General features: G+C 38.2%; 1 protein-coding gene across 1 annotated transcript; it reads right to left on the reverse strand.

The window, feature by feature from the left end:
• Positions 1–5,925: 5,925 nt before the first annotated feature.
• On the reverse strand, positions 5,926–19,433 carry LOC5576714. Its single transcript, XM_001656170.2, has 2 exons — positions 18,893–19,433; positions 5,926–6,648 (listed from the first exon to the last, which is right to left on the reverse strand). Exons 1-2 carry the CDS (start codon positions 19,356–19,358, stop codon positions 6,350–6,352), a joined length of 765 nt encoding a protein of 254 aa, XP_001656220.1. The 5' UTR covers positions 19,359–19,433; the 3' UTR covers positions 5,926–6,349.
• Between the last annotated feature and the right edge of the window lie 322 nt (positions 19,434–19,755).

Here is a 19,755-nt window from a genome sequence, read left to right on the forward strand (position 1 = left end):
ACGTAGCCATCGCCTTCGTTGTCCTGACCTTCTGTGCCTGTGTTCTCTGCGCCATTCAGGTGTTCATCGTAGTGCTGCTTCCACCTTTCGATAACTTCGCGTCCGTCCGTCAAGATGCTCCCGTCCTTATCCATTTCAGCTCGCAACACGAAGCATTTTGCGGGATGTGTTGAGCTTCTGATAGAACTTCCGCGTTTCTTGAGAACGGTACAGCAGCTGCATCTCTTGGCATGCCACCTCTTCCAGGCAGCCCTTTTTTCCCGGAATAGGCGGGTTTGCTGTTTCCGCTTTAGCCTGTATCGTTCCACGTTTGCAGCATTGCAGCCCGCGCTGCATTTTTCTCCTCTAAAACCACCTGGAACTCCTCGTCGAACCAATCGTTTCTTGAACTCCTTCCCACATATCCGACAATGCTTTCGGCAGCGTCGTTAATGGCTGCTTTGACTGTACTCCAGCAGTCCTCAAGAGGGGCCCTATCGAGCTCGCCCTCATCCGGCAACGCTGCCTCAAGATGCTGCGCGAACACATTGGAGACATCCGGTTGTTTCAGCCGCTCGAGATTGTACCGGGGCGGGCGTCGGTACCGTACATCATTGATGACGGATAGTTTTGGGCGCAGTTTCACCATCACCAGGTAGTGGTCGGAGTCAATGTTAGCGCCACGATAGGTTCTGACGTCGGTTATGTCGGAGAAATGCCGTCCATCGATCAAAACGTGGTCGATTTGCGATTCTGTCTGCTGAGGTGATCTCCAGGTGTACCGATACGGGAGGCTGTGCTGGAAATAGGTGCTACGAATGGCCATGTTCTTGGAGGCGGCAAAATCTATCAGTCGTAGGCCGTTCTCGTTCGTCAGCCGGTGAGAGCTGAACTTTCCAATCGTCGGTCTGAACTCCTCCTCCTGGCCAACCTGAGCGTTCAAATGATGATCTTGACGTTGTGGCTAGGCCAGCAGTCGTACTCGCGTTCGAGCTGCGCGTAAAATGCGTCCTTGTCATCATCAGTGCTTCCGGAGTGTGGGCTATGCACGTTGATTATGCTGAAGTTAAAGAATCGGCTTTTGATTCTTAGCTTGCACATTCGTTCATTGATGGGCCACCACCCGATAACGCGCCTTTGCAGATCACCCATCAGTATGATAGCTGTTCCCAGCTCGCGTGTGTTGCCGCAGCTCTGGTAGATGGTATGATTACCTCTAAACGTTCACACCAATGCTCCTGTCCAGCACACCTCCTGCAGCGCTACGATGTCGAAACCGCAGGTCTTCAGTACATCGAAGAGTATGCGAGTACTTCCAATGAAGTTGAGAGATTTGCAGTTCCACGTACCGAGTTTCCAATCGCTAGTCCATTTTCGTCGCTGTGGTCTTTGCCGATTGTTCCGGTCCGTATTCTCTCGTTGACGTTCCTGTGCTGATGTGTTTTTACGATTGGCTTGCAGGGCCTGACACCAACCCCCTAGATTTCCGGAGGACCATTCCCCCTAAATGTTCGGAGGGCCATAGTGCGTAGTTTAGCTTAGAGTCCTTCTCTGGCACTCGGACGATGATCAGCCGCCCCTGACATGGGGAACAGACGCTGTTGTGAGCCGCTCCTAACAAGGAGTACAGACGCTCAAGGTTTGCAGAAGCAAGAGCAAAAGCAAACCCCCCCTTCCCTGTCAGCATACGACCAAAGTTCCCACCGGGGGTTGGTTACCCGATCTTCCCCATGATTACTCGTACCTCGGCCAGTACCACGAGGAGGTAGGAATAGGAGTTGCTGGGCAAGAGGCTAAGGACCGCACAAAGAGGTCTATTTTATTCCTGCAGGTACGCGAGGTACCAATGGTACGCCATGCCCAGCCATTTACCGCGCCGTGTTTCTGAGATATCTGCAAAAACATTGTTTCATGCTAACTAGTGCCATCAATTGGCAATATATCAAATCTCTTGGTTACAAAAATAATAGCCCTCTGGATACTAAACAACTTTACCGAAGACGCCATCTTTTTCAGTGGTTAGGCTCTAAAGAAATCCGCAAAACGAAAGGTTAATACGCACTAGAGCCGCCTGGTGGCAAAATCTCGAAACTTTTGACTCAAATAATGTAAGCCCTTGTGCAACTGAACAACTTTGCCCAACACGCCATCTTTCTAAGTGGTCAGACTACTGAGCTATCCGCATAACAAAAATTCTATGCACACTAGTGCCGCCTGGTGGCGTGATTCCGTATCAGAATGACCACCGCATATTAGCCCTTGAGCTACTGAACAATTCTTTCGAAAAACCCAACCTTCCAAAACATCAGGATCTAGAGATATCATATGGTACACAATTTTGCATTCTTATTCCACATGGTTCATATAGTGCAAATCAGAAAAAGTGCCCCTACCGGCCAAGTTCTCAACTAAAAAAGATGATCCTCAACTTTTAAAGGTAGATTGTACTTAGCACTGAAACTTCGCCGAAGACCTACTTTTGGTATACGAGATATCCAACAACACCCCCAAAGTGATGAAATCTCATAAACTCTGGGTCTCCCATAACGCGGATTCCGATAACACCCTCGTACCATGTGTCTAATAGGAGACCTGACTGTACCAAGATAATCGGCACCAAACAGCGAGTGGTGTAAATAGAAATATAAGTAGTAGAACGTTATTGGCGCTGTTATCACAAAACAGAATTATTTTATTAATACTTACTATTGAAGTGTTTGATTGCTTGTTTAGTGTTATGTTGTAGGGAATGTCTTATTTTGGTTTAAAAAGTTGATTTGACATTTATAGACCCGGTACTCAAGCTGTCAGAGCACGGCAAACTAGATGTTGGTCACACGAACAGTCGCGACATTAGCATTCTAAGGCTGATGCTTCTACTGTGGTGTGTGTCTGTCCTGTTTTCGTTCATGGCTCGTTATCTTCCACGAACGATAAATATCATGCATGTTGTCTGAATGCAGGCGGATAAATGGGATGAAATTATGGTTCGTGTGTCAATGATCTTTAAATTTTCCAAAGCCTGTTTCATACAGTTTTGTCTACAGTAACGACAATAGTCATATGCGTTACCCCTTTGCTCTACGTATTCCACGTGCTTTATTTTGTTATGAAGTCAATCTTATGCGCTGCTGATCAGAACAAACTCACCAAATTCCTTTTCCGAAACTCCTTTGAAATCCGTCGTTTCTCTAACAATGAAGAATAACTTGAGCCATAATTTAGCGTTGCTCGCACCGCACGAAAAACCGACAAAAAACTGCAGTTCATAATTTTTTTGAATCGAGCATCCACATTCAGTTTTTGAATCAACACGTTTAACACACACAGAAGATAAAAAAGAGATGCACGAAAAATAAATTCATGCTTTCTCATCTAAGTTTATCACAAAAGAAAAAAAACTATCTGGGTGGCGTAGCATTGGCCGAACCATTAGTGGAATTATTTAAAAGCTTCACGTATTCGTTCGTCTGTGCACAACACAAAAACCATTTTCCCAATGTCTAGTATTGCACTACGTTTCTTTTTCGATCTTCATCAACGCGTTTTTCTCTAACAAACCAATCATTTATTTGCAAGAACTTGTAGGACGTTCTGGGCCTGATCCGGCATGTTATTTTTCAGAGTCCAGGAATTGGCTGCAGGGCATCCGGCAAGTACTTGTTAATGACCCTTTGCTGCATGCAAGTTCTCAATTTGTATTATGTTATAGTTCCGGCGAAAACATTGAAGATTGATGTATCGCATGATATGGATTGCAATCATCCGATTGATTTCTTTCTCCAGGGTCCGGTATCGAATCCAAATCATCCCGGAAATACTTGCAAAATAACCGTATGTTGCAATGCAGATCAGTGTCTTACATTATTGTTGCATCAAATTGAAGTCCTTCTCCAAGTTCCCGGAGTCTGGTCAACATCTCGGAAGTAAATGACTCTTTGTTGCACGAAATTACTCAAAAAACATCTGATTATACGGCCGGCGAAAGAATTGAAGATTGAAGTTGAGAATATATGTCTCGCATGTTAGTATTTGATATCGTCGGATTGATGTCCTCTTTCAGGATTCCGGAGTCGTTTCCAGAACATTCAGGAAATACTGTATGTTGCAAGAAATTACTTAATATGCACCATATTATACTCTTATCCGAAAATCTTGAAAAATGATGTGTCCCATGACATGGATTGCAATAATTGGATTGGGTCTTAGAAATGATACAATCGTTATACTCTCAGCGAAAAATCTTGAAGATTGATGTGTCGCATGATATGCATGGTTGCAATCATAGGATTGATGTCCTTTTCCAGGGTCCCGAAATCGGATCTAAGATATTCCAAAAATGTTTGAGAGATGGCCCTATGTTGCTTACAATTACTCAATATGCATTATGTTATATTCACTTCTGTTGAAAAGTCTTGAAGATTGATTTGTCACATAATATGGTTAGTGCTTATCAAATGTTGGTCCCCAACTGATGCCCCAGGAACCGGTTCCAGAAATTCGAAACTTACCAGAATGATTCCAAATGTGTTGTAAGAGTTAAAATATATTAATTATTTATGATTCAGTTACAAGCGCTGTGAACTGTGCAAAATAATTCTAAAAATATCTCAAATGTCCTTCAGACAGACTCCACGGAACATCCGTATAAATCCAGAATTGTCTGTTCGACTGGGGTTCCCAGTAAAGGTCACGAAACTTGAATAGTGTTGTGGTGTTTTGTAAAAATCATATTGAAATCGGCTGCAAATTTTGGAAATTTGGGCCAAAAGATTACGAAAATTTGTTTGTAAAAGTAGATCAGGGATACATAGGTTAAGTACTACGAAACATTCTTGAAGCATTGGACAGATTAGTTTATCATTCTGTGAACAATTCATGGAGAATTCCTTCTTATTTTGCGCAACATGCTCGAAAACTTTGAGTATTTTCTAAAGACACTCCTGGAAGAGTTACAGGAACAATCCATAAAGGAATAATGTCTTTAGGTCTGTCAACAAGTATCTTGAAAGGAAAATCTAGGTAAATTCCAGTAGGACTACTTATAGAAGCCTTCTGGGAAATTTCTGCTGTAGGCCCTGAAAGTTTTCTTAAAACAGCGCAGCAGGAATTCCTGCATAACATTATGGACGTTCCTCCAAAATTCTTTGACGAATTGCATGAAATCCCTTAAAAATCAATCAATTAGATTGATTTCGTGTTTCTCACTAGACAGGCTTCCGAGCAATAAGACCATACGTACGGTTAGTGTCGCTAGGCAGTTAAAACCATCGCGTCATGGTGTGTGAGTTCGATTCTTTCTTAAGCCATTGAAAATTTTCGTAAGAAAAAATTCTCGGCTGTGCTACTGGAGCATGCTTGTCCGTTGTCTACAGTCTGTGCAGCTAAATGACTGAAGACACTGTGTCCGCGTCTTTTTTCTAACTCATGATTGGTTGCATCGTATACTTAGACGAAAGGTCGAAACGGCAAAAGGTCGATCACCGAAAGGTCTAAAGTGATTTGATTGGTAAGATTTTTTTTCCTTTCTTGTAAAGAGATTCTCGAGCGTTTGTCCTTTTTTGTTCTTCGACTTTTCAACCTTATGTCTTGTGACTTTCTGTTCAGTCGACCTTTTGTCATACATTTACTCAGTACTCATCATGATGAAAGCTCGTTTTTTATATGCAAAACATACTGGCGATATGCTGTCAACCGTTGCGATTGCTCTTGAATTATCTAGACTCGTACAGAGAAGGATGATATTCATACTCAACTTACTGTTACTCACTTATAAAAATATACTCGAAATGTGGAAGTTATCCATAATAATAATTTTGAAGTCGTTTGTGATCCCATGATGGTGAGCCTGGCAAGGCTTTGATAAAATGATTCATTTGATTGTGAAATTTTTAAAAACGGCTTCATTGTAACGATTAAAATCAACAATTTCTAATAATGTTTTAAATTGCTTTAACTTCTTTATTTGAAATTTTCTGCCTTAGGCAGTTTCATAGCCATTTCATGTTGCATGCCCAGTTAGGACAGCGATACGGTTTAATAATTTATTTCGTTCGATTAAACTCTACTCATGTTTCATTTACGTACTAAACAATAAATTATTAAATATAAACTCACAAATATTGCGATACAAGTCGATTATTTCGTTGCAGGAAAAATAGGTCGAATTTCAGGCAGCTTTCAAGTCGTTGAACAACAGAAGCCACCAGCCGATTTCCACCGAAAGCTTTCTCGTTCGTAAGTAGAAAAAGAACGAAGCGAAGAGAACAGTGCGAAAGAAGTGGTGTTAGTAAAAGAGGTGCAAAACGAGCGAGAAAGCTTTCGCCTTCCACCGATCATCCCGGGTGGCCATCTATCGGTCGGTTGTTCTTCAGAGCTTCAGATCGCCTCGGCCGGAATATGCTGGCACATCTAGTCGTTGCGAACGTCCCCAGCTTCCTCCGTAGCCTCCGCCTCCGCCGTGTCCGTGGCTAACCTCCTCCGTTTCCGAGTGCGAGTGGGTGTACATCGGTTTGGCCACGATCTCGTAGGTGGTGGACTTCTGACCGCCGCCGGAAGTTAGGGATTTGAGACCAACAACGGTTGCCAGTGTCATCGCCAGGAGCCCGGTCATCAGCGCTTTGCCGGCGAGCATTGCAAGCCCTCCCATGGCGATGGCACCTAATGTTCCTGTGGGGGGAAAACGGAAAAGATGGAGGTTGTGATTAGAAGAGTTGTACAGGTGTTTGAAATGAAGAAAAACAAATAGCGGAGCAGGTATTGTTGGTTTTATCACGCAGTTCTCTATGGTTATTACTAAAGTTATGTAGAATAAGCATAATTATTTCAACTGTGTTGTGCAAAAAGCAGTATTACGACAAGTGAAGGGTGTTGGTTTGAAACTATAATTTTTCTATGAAGTGGTATAAAAATGGCTGTCATATACTTTTTAGTAAGCGCTGAATGTACACTTCTCACAGAATTATCGGTCCCATAGTCACGATTTTTAATTATTGTAAGATCTGTTCATTTTATAAAGTGGACACCTTGTACATACAAAATCCTTTTAATTTATCAATGAAATCGTAATCGGTTTTCTGTACATCGATTGACCAATGTTGTACAATATTTGATAAGAATAAAAGCCACAACTTTTTTTTAATTTCACACTAATAAGGCAAAACGTTATGATTATTAGAAAGTGGCTGAAAGGCTGGGGGCCCAGATAGCCGTAGTGGTAAACGCGCAGCTATTCAGCAAGACCAAGCTGAGGGTCGTGGGTTCGAATCCCACCGGTCGAGGATCTTTTCGGGTTGGAAATTTTCTCGACTTCCCAGGGCATAGAGTATCTTCGTACCCTGCCACACGATATACGAATGCAAAAATGGTCATTGGCACAGTAAGCTCTCAGTTAATAACTGTGGAAGTGCTCATAAGAACACTAAGCTGAGAAATAGGCTCTGTCCCAGTGGGGACGTAATGCCAGAAAGAAGAAAGTGGCTGAAAAATTTGTATTTTGTATTTTTAAAAAGGTTTGTTCTTCGAAAGCATCATGAATCAGAAGCCTGCAGAAAAATATCAAGTTATTTTTGGAGCAACAATTTTCCAGATATCTTAAATTCATTTTTCACTTAATTTTTTTAAAAACAATACTTTAAATTAAAATGCAGCTGATATGAGTAGAATTTTGAATTGATTGAAAATAACCTACGCCTACGTAGAAATGCTAATTTGGTCCCCACGTCACATTAAAAGCATAATAGAAAAACAAATGTTTCATCTCCAGAAGATCTTCCAAAGCAGAATGACAATCATCAAAGTAGGGAACACTGCTGTAATGAAATCGAATTTATTTTCCATGTATTGTTTTCATAATGCGTTGTTCTGAGATTACCCATCAAAATATTTGAAGAAATACGCTTAAAATTTGCTGTAGATCGATAAGTATGCGTGCAACATTTTAGAAGTATGAGATTTTTCAATAAAACAAACATGAAGAAAATAAATATACCTAAGAATGCGAGAACGACTCGTGATTTAGCTCTTTTTTATACACATATAGTTTCTTTAGTTATCTAAACCAATTTTCAACACGATTTTTACTTTACTTTTTGCTGGGAGTAAAAGAATGGTGTTTAAGCAAATTTGTCCATTAATGATTAATCAGAAGAATAACATAGTGTCAGAGACCGGTGGAATATTATTGATATTTTTGAAGCGCTGCCTTTAGTAAAAAGAGAGAGGATAACAACATACAATTTGTTCATAAAAGTAAGGATTTTTGTTATGCGAAAAATAATGCTCAACTTTCACGAACAGTTTTTCTTAGGAGTTTTAGTTCTTTTTAGTTTTTCAACCAAAAGCATTTTGTTAGATTTTTTTTAACATTGTAGAACAATATTTGAACTATGCACAGAAAACCGCATACGATTTTATCAATAAATAAAAAAGATATAGCAAAAACAAAGGGTCTACTTTATGGAATGAACAGTCTTGATTTCATATGCAGTTCAAATGGAAATGACCCAGAATAGTGGATGATCAATAGTATTGTAATCGCTGTGAATTATTAGGTGATTCAAATAAAACAATTGAACTTTTACGGGTTGTCCGCGTATTATGCCTTGAAACGCTGAATGCAAACTTGTTTGAATGTTTGCAATACATACCGAATTGTAATGGATTCATCTACAACTAAAATTGGAAAAAAAGTTTGCCTTCAAGTTGACTTATTATTTGTTGAAGTTTAAGGAAAAATTTTTAAATTTCAGAGGAAATTATTTAATTTGGACCTACTAAGTAGTCTTTTAGTACGGTAAACGACATAAGAAGTTGTGTGTTTTCGCGAAAGCCTGATTTAGCGTGCACGCTTTTTTCTCATAGAGTTTTGTACTCATATCAGGACATGCCTGAACAAAACTCTTCAGAAGATCCATATCTGTTCCAGTTCAAACCTCCCAGGTGTTAATTTGGTCCAACATATATTTTATCTTTTTTTTTTGTATCGAAGTAATAAAAAATGAATCCTATTTGTTTGGTAATGGTTTATTGAATTTTTTTTATGAAAGCAAGAATAAAAATTCAAACTCAATGCGTGACATATTTCAATTTAATTCGAGTCTAAACAACAAGCAGAATGTATCAGAATTTGGGCTCAGGCGGCACGTTCCCCTACAAATGGGAGATTTGTGCCTCGCACGTCATAGCCATTCATCACTTACCCGATGGGAAAAGGACTAGGAAAACAAGGAGAAAGGAAAGGAAACTTGTAAGGGATGATTAGATTCATACAAACACCCTGGAAGGATGCTTGTAAGAATTGATGAGCATCAAATTTCACTTCTGCACCCCCGGAGGGATACTGAAAATGATTTCTAAACAAATTCTCACACTCTATGATGACGTTACATAATCTACCACAGCAGAAGATGCTTTGCCCGAGAGTACGAGAACCTGTACTATTTCAGAGAACACGACAAGAAACTATATGAAAACCCGTAGTTTATCAAAAAGTTTCGTCCTTAAAGGAGGATTGAATAACAATCACAAATACTGAAAAAGAACGGAGCTGTCCTTTTCAGTATATGTGTCTTTTTAATCCTTCTGAAGTTTCCAAAACAGCTGAATTATGGGAAACCATACGATTAGACACCGTTTTGATTTAAATCTTCAACAGCAAATGCAGCAAATACTGCACTGGTGAAGATAATAAATTTATTAATGAATTTGTAATCAAATGGCACCTTTTCATTTATTATTAGCAAACTTCATTTGAGCCAGTCTTGGCTTTCCTGGTTTCCAGTTGGAACCAGATTTTCCAAGTCTGAGCTCAAAATCGAAGAATGATAAGATTAATGAATTAGGTGCCGTATGATATTGCAAGACGTTTAAATCCTTCATCAGTTCATCATTCATCGCATTCATAAAATATGCTTTTTAAGCCTTATTTGCAAACGCAATGAAGTTCTTGAACTGCTAGTTTTACCAAACAGAGATTATACCGAACAAAGCAGCTTTGCGGTATTTATCTCTCTGGGTTTTCGCATAGTTTTTGCCTTTGGCGGCTAAACTAAGATCACCACTATTCGTGGCCAAGGGCTTCACACATTGTAGTTCTTTTCCAACATGCAGTATTTCTCCTTTAGCACGTCCAGTAAATGCTTTAGAAGAACTCACTGAATGCTGCACGGAACTACTAAAGGATTTAGCTAAAAGCTCAGCTATTATACCAAAACTAATATAATCGCAAAGTCAAAATTATCAAACGTCCAGAGTCAGAAAAAAAAAAATTGCCTACTTCTGATCGTCTAATTATAATTGTTGTTGAACCAACAAAAAACTGTTGGCGAAAAATTGAACGCCAAAAGCTATAGCAAAGAGTCTATACAAAATCATAAACGAATTGCACTACAGGGATAAAGTCAAGGCGCACATTTTGCCATACACCTTTAAATACCCCACGTAGTACAAGAAGCTCAAAAATTATAATGCACTCTTATACTCTCATGTAGAGAAAAATTTAGTTTGCAATACATGCAATAAATCATAACGCTGTATTCCAACCAAACGACGAACATTTACTGTCATACGTTTCCCATGAACATATACAGCTTTATGTTATTTTAGTGGAAATACCAAATAGTGAACAATTTGTAATACAGGGATATTTTACCGACGCACATAATGTCATGCACCCGAAAGATACCCCATTCAAACAAGTGATCATAAAAATAATTCCACTCTTCCACTCTCAAAAAGAGGCTAATCAATCAACAATACTTTCGTTCGCACGGTTATATTGATGTACCATATACCCCCACAGATGCACGCTACCCTGTAGGTAGGTAGTGTCAATAGGAGATACATTGTTGAGCGCATAGTTTTGTACTTCAGCTGCCCCATCACAGCCAGCTGCGTACAGAACTAAGTTGCTCCATCGGGCTGTAGTTTTTACACACGGCTATAACAGAGCCCGAAATAAATGAGTTACACTAGCACATTGAAGATAACTCAGGTCAAGCTAACTACCCTTATAAGTGAAATAAGATGAGATGTTCTCATATACAAGTAAGGTGCCGCACTTTCTACGTGTGAGGTAGAAATTAGCTATTGCACTAAATGACGAAGTTGCGCTTCACAAACTAGAAATATTGCTTTCACTATATTTCTATTTAGACGGGTCAGAGACACTTCACTTTTCTTCACCCGTTAACACAGTGGTAATACACTTTTTAGAACTCATTGCCTGAAGGGCAATTGAAGGATGACACCAAAATAATATTAATTAAACTGGTACATCATACAGCAAGCGTCCACTACCCAACGGCACTACCACACTACTCGCTTTTTATCTTGGTTATGTGGGAAAAATATGAAAACTACGAAAACTCAAATGTTTGCATTTATTATCGCGTGTGCCACTATAGAAATACATGTGCCCATAGTAGCACTATTTCTAATTTCTGTTCCTATAGTAGCACTAGCATCCCGGCGTTGGCAAAATACTCATCAAAAACATCTTTATTAATAAATTGTAAAATTTCAACACGTTGAAACTCTATCCAAACTCTCATACCATCCTTATCTATTTGATGATATTGAGCTTTATGCGAAATTTTCAGCTTTTTCGGATGTGATTTAGAGGTAGCCCAAAGGCGATGTAGGTTAATATGGAAATTACTATGGATAAATTTTAAAAAAAATTCCAAGTACGTCAAGACAGTAATATAAGTGCAAAGTTATCTTCTCATAGTGAGCTAAGCAAAGGTAGTTGTTGATGATAGTAACTCAATACGACGGATGGTAGAAGAGCTATTTAAGAGTCTGTTTGCTATTATTTAGCTCCATATGCTTGATAGCCCGAATCAAAACAGGGTCCGAATTGGGCCAGCTTCTCCTACGTTTCTAACGAGATGTTTTGTTCACTGAAGTGAGAATTGAACTCACACTCAGTGGATCGATATGCCACACGGCAACGTGGCCTGCAAATGTTTCAACATAAATTCAATTACATTTTTGTTCTCATTATCTTATAATCAAATTGTATACTATAGTTTATTTCATTGAAGTGGTAAATTATCCAATAAATCGGATTTATTGGACAATTCATGACATTCCGACCGAGCTAGCTGTAGTTTGAAATTTTGTTATACAAATTTGAGAATAGTTTACTTCTTTTGCAAAAGCAAATCGATTGATATATACGATATATTTTTTGTAGGGTTAAACGAGGTAATATGCTCCCGATAGAAAAATGCAACTTGAATCGAAAATTTTGGTTGAATGCGGAAGTGTAATAAATAATATTGTTATTACTTAAAACAATCATAGGTTCAGGACAATTCGACCTCAGGAATTGAATTTGCAATAAAAACAATGAAATCAATCACAACTATTCCTCAAACAGTTGGGTAAATGCACCTCCTAAATCGAATGGATTTGTTGCTACACATTCTACGAATTTCAAACATATTGATCACAAAAATAGGACAAAGATGTGTTCGACAATCATAGATTTCAACCAAATTTAAGTAAAACATTCATTCATTAGAGTACATAGAAATAAAACTAATGTTAATGCCGATCACCCCACGTTCCAATAGATAACCTACCGTTTCAAACATTTAATGTAATCGAGGATTGGTAAATATTTAGCGAGATCTCGATGAAAGCTTTACAGAGATTGGACAAATAATGTTTGAGATGCCAGCTTTTGGGTTCTCGGAAATCTACTTGCGGAGGTCATCAATTTCCAACTTTAAGATTGATGATTTATTTATTTAATTTGTATCTATGAAACCGTTGGACTTGGAAATAAATTATTTTCAGTATTTTGACGGGCAAATGTTTTAGCAACTTGTGAAGAAATAGTCTTATATGAAGTGTTATTAGAAAAAATCATAACTATAAATCCATTTATTTTCGAATGAGTTCTTTTTTATTTCAAATACTTATTCCATCACGTTTATTAGACTTGTAACAGCGTTTCAAAATATGAATAGGCATTTTACAGCTCATCCGTTACTTTATTATTCCAGTGTACGAAAAGCGAAGTTTTTCAACTATGTTGTGCAAAATAGAACAGCGTCACCACTAAAATGTATAAGTTTAACATAAGATGACAGTGCTTTCATATCGCTTTAAAAAAAATCAAAATAGACATTCTATCGCTTTGGTCAATAATTTAACAAAATAGAGCTTGCTTCTAAGCTAAGTGTTCTATAAGCTTTTCCACAGTTATCACCTGAGAGATTTCTTCGCCAAAGTTGCCATTTTCGGATTCATACATCGTTTGACAAATACAGTGCGATTCCGTTTTTGGCATGCTCCGTTTTTGGCATGCTCCATTTTTGGCACCCCCCGATTTTGGCAACAAAATGGATCCGTTTTTGGCAACATATTTTAATATCATTAAAGTTTGTAAATTTTTGTGAATATTATTATGTCTTTAGGTTTAGTCATCTGAAAAACAAGCCAGCTTCATGCTAACCGCATTCCAGAGCTCATTTTTTATCGATATTAACCCAAATCGCACCAACTGATAGAGGTCCCGTACGCGCCTATTTAATTCTAGATGGTCATGTGTTCGCAATGTTTCACGAAGTCATCAATATCTATGAGTATCTCACCCAGAGCTCCAACCTATCAGGCATTCATGTTATATGACCAGCCCACTTGGGTTTGCCGATAGGTGATAATGATATTTTTTCTAGATTTGGAACAATTCGTTTGAACAAAGCAAAATAATTGACACAAAATCAACAAAAAGTCTACGACTCACTCATGTCGTTGCGCTGACACTTTGGAAATTCATATCATTTATATTAGAACGACTGTAGTACCATAACTAATTAATAAGGAATTTATTGTCTTAGCGTCCTCACTGAAAATACTTAAAGCATACAACAACAACAAAAAGCGAACCCAGCAAAACATCGTGTCTCTTAACTCTTAATTAAGTTTCATAAAATAAAATGCGTATTTCAAGTAAATTTCAGAAATGTCAACATATAATCCACAATTAAATGACCCACCGGCGTCTTCTATACGCTACATTGACAAATGCAAACACAGTCATAACTACATTTTGTTCTCAATAGGGTCATTAGAGCGTGCGATTATTACGATGAGGCTCTGTATGATGTTTGATATTTTAAGGAACGATCTGACATTCTTCACCATTGGTGCTCAGACTGTAGTATACTGGTTGTGATAAGAATCTCGATACGATCAAGGATGCGGATCGCATGAAATGATCAAAATGTTTTTTTTACGCTATCCTGGTGATCCCTAGCTGGGTCTAGTAGTTTTCTAACTGGATTCTGGAGATTTCTTACATGATCATATGGTATGTAGGCTTCTAAAAGTTTTCAGTGGATTCTTAAGGATACTGAGCGAAATCTGAGTATTCCTATCGAATATTGGGTTTTGCTTCGGAGAATGTATAATTAGTCCTTGGGCGATTCCTTGTAAACTCCTAAGATTTCTAAGGCGCCCTGTGCATTTCAAGTGAAATAATATTTTTAAAGACATTTTACACCGTCTTCAGCACATAGGCTGCACAGACTGAACGATCACTAACATTAGGCAACGGACAACACGAAACACCCAGTAGCCAGCGATGAATTTTTCGTTTGACGAAAAGTTTTCACCGACTGAAGTGAGAATCGAACCCACACCCCGTAGCACAATACACCTAGACGACTGACCCCGCTAACCGCAAGGCCACAAAGTCCACCAAGTTAAGTTTTAATTCTGGCAAAATCATGAGGATTCTGAATAGGTTTCAGAATTTGGAGATTGCTAGGGGTAATCTACTAAGTCCTTATGTACCATTGAATTTCATCCGAGACTTAGGAATTTTCAGCAATATTGCAGCGAAATTTCTGTTGAATTCATATGGTTGGTTAACATACAAGCTCAACTTCTCAAACACAAATAAAACTAATTCAAACTTGAAGTGATATGAAGCTTATTTGTGTATAAATTGTGTGAAAAAGGAAAATATGATTGAACGATTTTTTTTGTGTACAGCAATTGATTTAAGCTGTTTCTGTGTGTTTTGACTCTAGTCAATCATTTGATATAAGATGCCTTATGTGCATGTGAAAAGCCATTTTCAAATAACCGAATATTGTCTTTATTCAATAATCAATTCGAAAAAAATTTCAGTTTTGTAACACGTAGCACTATTTTCTTATATACGTTTCCAATGAAATGTATTGAATTTCTGTATTCCTACTCTATTTCAACAAATGGGCCAGTTATTGAATAAAGGTCACTTATGCGATTATTTAGTTTACATGGCCGATGTTTACAAATAGTATACATAAAGCTAATAAAACTCATTGAAGATACTTCAGCAATGATAAGTGTGTGGAACGTTTATCACAATTTACATGGTCTATAATTTCATAGTATAGCCATATTCTAAGGAAATCTGCTTCGAAGTGGACCGTTAGGATGTCTGATCATGATTTGGTTCCATAATAATGATGTAACAATGTTCAAATAATTTTCTTGAAATTAAAAAAAAAATGGGCTCCGATTTAGGCACGGTTCCGTTTTGGCAACTGAAAATTTCGACTTTGATGCCAAAAACGGAATCCCACTGTATGATGATACTCAAGGAAATTTCCGAGACAAAAATATCCTGGACCGTTTCATGTTTCTGTCATTATATTAGAGCAATGTTCTACTAGAAACCGTTGAAACCATACGAGGGGTACGAGGCTGTCTTGGTAGTGTCATTTTCAAAACACACCAAGCCGTTCCCATAGGGGACGTTAGCCACAAGAAAGGACGTTTCAAGTAATACTCTTTCATATGGTATGCCCTCTTCAACATCTAATCAAATTTCTCTCGCCGTTCCCTTACGGTACCTATCTATCTAGTATTCATTGCTTTCTTCTCCATGCTCCCTCTTACTTCGAGCAAAATAGACCGATATGCCGATAACCAAATTCAAAATATCTTTTTTATCTTATCTCAGCTGTTCAACAGATTGTTCATTTCTATCAATGGTTTCAGACCAAATAAATGAAAGAAATATGCTATTTTTCAACTCAAAGATATGCAGAAGAATCATTGAGGTAGCAAATAAGCGTTAATAAATCCTATTTGATAATTTGTTTTTAAAGCTAGTTGAGCTGAGGGGCTGGCTCTGTTCCAGCAGGGTCGTTACCTCAGGAAACAGAAGAACAAGAAGAAGAGTGAGTGTAACTGTAGCAATAAAATTCAACATATTGAGTGCTAACAAGCGAAAACTCATCTACTATTTAAAACCAAGATGGCGTCAAAATCCAAGATGGTCGCCAGATTTTTTCACTCAAAATAATGCTCCTATTCTTCATCTGAATCGAATAAAACACCAACGATTGAAAACTTGTTTCTTTGTTGAACTAAAAATAATGTTTGCATTGATCGCACTCGCCGTATGCGTCAAAATCGTGGAACATGATTCAGAAAATCGTTCATTTCATAAGGTATTGTATAGAGAAAGGGTATAGCTTTCATATGAATTGAAAAAAAAAATTGACGGCCATTTTGAATTTGGCCACCATCTTGAATTTTGTTAGAAAAATCGATTTTTTACCATTAGCGCACCGCTAGTTTTGAATTCTGAGATCACCATCAAAAATGTTCATGTTCATCTCTGTTCCTAGAGTAATTTAAGCACTGTATTTTCTTTGAGAAGATTGTTAAGCACATTCTAAGTCAAACATGAGCGAAATTTTTTTTCTAATTTCACTAAAATTGGAAGCTAGTTTTCTCATAAAACTAGACAAAACTAATTGTGCCCAAAATTAGCAAATTTTGTAAATTTAGGGACCCCAAATTTATTCGAAAAACCTTGATCTAGAAAAATGGTCTTAACGACCCACACTACTCCATTCCATCTATTGGAAAGAAGTTCCTGTACTAAAATGTTGAACAGATTTGTTTTAGTTATCAAGATAGTGACCGTCAAGGTCTTCTGTTAGTCTATACTGCCAAGAAACACAGTTTTTTTTTTCATGTCAAACGTGGTTTTATGATGGACTCGAATAACTCAAATAAAATCTTCTGGTCTTCTCTGATTACTTTTTTTATTTCTAAGAAGTTTGTCAGGATAACTGTTCATAAATTTATAACTCATTACGCGTGATAAAAATGGATAAATTGTAAGTGAAGTGGCTTGGTAATTTAAAACTACTAATTGAACTTAACACTTCTCTTTTGCAAAAAAAAAAAAAATACTAAAATCACTAGTAAGGCGAGCGAATACCTTTAAACGCTAATATGTTGCTTATCTTGACAGATAGGCCTATTTCGTCTGCGACTTACAGACTTCTTCAGTGTCGAGTGCTCGACTTGAAGAGAACATCGCTTGGATCTTTTATTTATACTAGAAAAAGTGTGTGAGTATGTTAGAACTAGATTCTACCTGTAATCGTATACAGAGGGTCATTTTTTAATTGTGTCCCTATAAAATGAAAGGATTGTCAAAATTACAAATTTTTGCTTGTTTTGGCAGGTGGTTCAATTAATGTGTTTGTGTTTTGTGTGTGTGAAGGTTATGTACACGGTAAAAAGAAGCAAGGTGTTATACTCCGAAAAATGACATTTGGCAGTGACGTCATTCCTATCGCAAACTCGAACGAGTGCAAAAGAAAGCAAGGCTTGCTCTCTTTTACTATCCTGTAAGCCTCATGCTTGACGATAGGAATGACGATACATGTTTTGGTTGAAAACCGTTGTTTACACGTGGGAATAGCCTACCTTGTTATGTCTACCGTGGTTATGTATAAATTTAAACAGTCAAGAGGACACACTTCCTTGATCTTTGTAATTTATTGTTGTTTTGTTTGAAAATTTCAATGCTTTCCGCTACGTCAAGCTTCCAAGGATTTGGAATATGACGTAAGAGTTTAATATTTTTTGTGTTTATGAAATGTTGTTCATTGTAAATATGTTCTGCAACTTTTGATTTGAAATGGTGTACAAGTTCTGTTTCTGTGTCTTTGTGTGCTTTAGTAACTTCTGCTACGTGTTCTTTGAAACGTGTATTGAGAGTCCGTTTTGTTTGTCCTATGTAAATTTCGTTACAGTGGTCGCATGTAATTTGGTAAACGCCTGATTTATATAAACTGTCAATTGGGTCTTTTGTTGAACCTAGGAGAGTTTGGAGTTGGTTGTTTCTACTGGTAAAAACTAAATCAAAACCAAACCTTCGTAGGTGGTTGTTCTTGTGCCAGAGTAGTAAGTGAACGTCTGTATTGCTCTCGTGTTCTTTTGTCAATGAGTTATTGTATTGTTTGTCTTGTGTAGCCGTTTAATTGTCCCGTTTCAAAAATGTAGTTAAGTTTCTTTCTTCTACCAGTTTCACTAAGGGGGATTGTTAGCACTCGATGTATCATGTGATTGAAGGAAGACATTTTGTGTTGGTGTGAGTGATTTGATGTATTTGGAATAATACGTTGAGTGTTAGTTGGTTAGTCCTGAACGTATTATTCCAAATACATCAAATCATTCACACCAACACAAAATGTCTTCCTTCAATCACATGATACATCGAAAGGTCGTGGGTTCAAATCTCACCTTAGCATATATTTTTTTGCATAATTTATCTCATAAATTATCCATCTTTACCACGCGTAATGAGTTATTAAATAAAAACCATGCAGATTGGATTACCGAACAAGTCCATATATGTGTCAATATAACTGTTCATGTTGTATACTGAAAAAGAAGCTAATTGATATCCGTTGCTCCTCTCTACACATCTGCTGAACATCACATTTTTTGCGTCAAACAGAACGCACCACCGCCTCATTATTCAGCACTTCTAATGTACAAAAATGGGCTTCTGTGCCTTTTTAAAGAAGTTTCGTGAGAAGCATATTTTTTGGTCTAACATGTTTTTTTTCACAAAACTTTTCCACTTTTCGCTTACCTTTCATCATCATTGCAGCAGCAATCATGGTCTCCAATCCGCCCTTCTTGCCCAGCTTGCTGCCACCCTTACGCCCCACGAACAGTTCTCGCGCCTTCGATACTGCTTCCTTATCCATCAGCTTCAGCCGCAGCGAGTGGCTCTTCAGGTAGTCGTTCAGCTTAATGATCAGGAATTCATCCAATCGCTTGTTGGGATCGGTGGGGAAGATCCTTGACACTTCCGAGATAATATCGGCCGTTTTGGTGACATTCACATTCGCATCCCTGACAACACTCACTCCGGACAAAACACTGTACTCGTTCTGGTCCGAAAGTCGTTCCAAAAATGACACAATCTCCATCTTCAAGCAAGACACACTGTAACTGTTAGCACAAAGCTTCGATTTCGGCTGGTGATCGTAGATAGCGCCGGAAACGTTGGCCAACACCACACTCATCACCAATCCCAACAGGAGGAAAGCCATTTTTAGAATCACTTGCCGAATGCACTCACTGTCACTGCCGGACCACACAATCGATCGATCGATATGCCTAAAAACCCAAACGCAAACTGCTACCGTTCGAAGATCATTCATCAACTTTTATATTGCTTGCAAACATAAAACAGTAATTGTTTGCAGACGGTTTCCCTAAGTGAACAGAAAAGCCCCAGCCAGCGTCAACCTGAAATTCCCGGGTCCGTGACCGGGGTGGAAAAATGCAACGACAGCGAACCCCACCGGCGCACACTGGTCCGGAAGGCTAATTAAGTTGGACATGAGGATTTTGTGTCGATTTATGTATTTTACAATTATAGTTGGATCAGAGAATATGTACAGAACATTCAGAACTACAAATAATATAAGTTGACTATTGGAAGCA

This window comes from Aedes aegypti, chromosome 1 (assembly GCF_002204515.2).
Source record: "Aedes aegypti strain LVP_AGWG chromosome 1, AaegL5.0 Primary Assembly, whole genome shotgun sequence".
NCBI classification, from domain to species: Eukaryota; Metazoa; Arthropoda; class Insecta; order Diptera; family Culicidae; genus Aedes; species Aedes aegypti.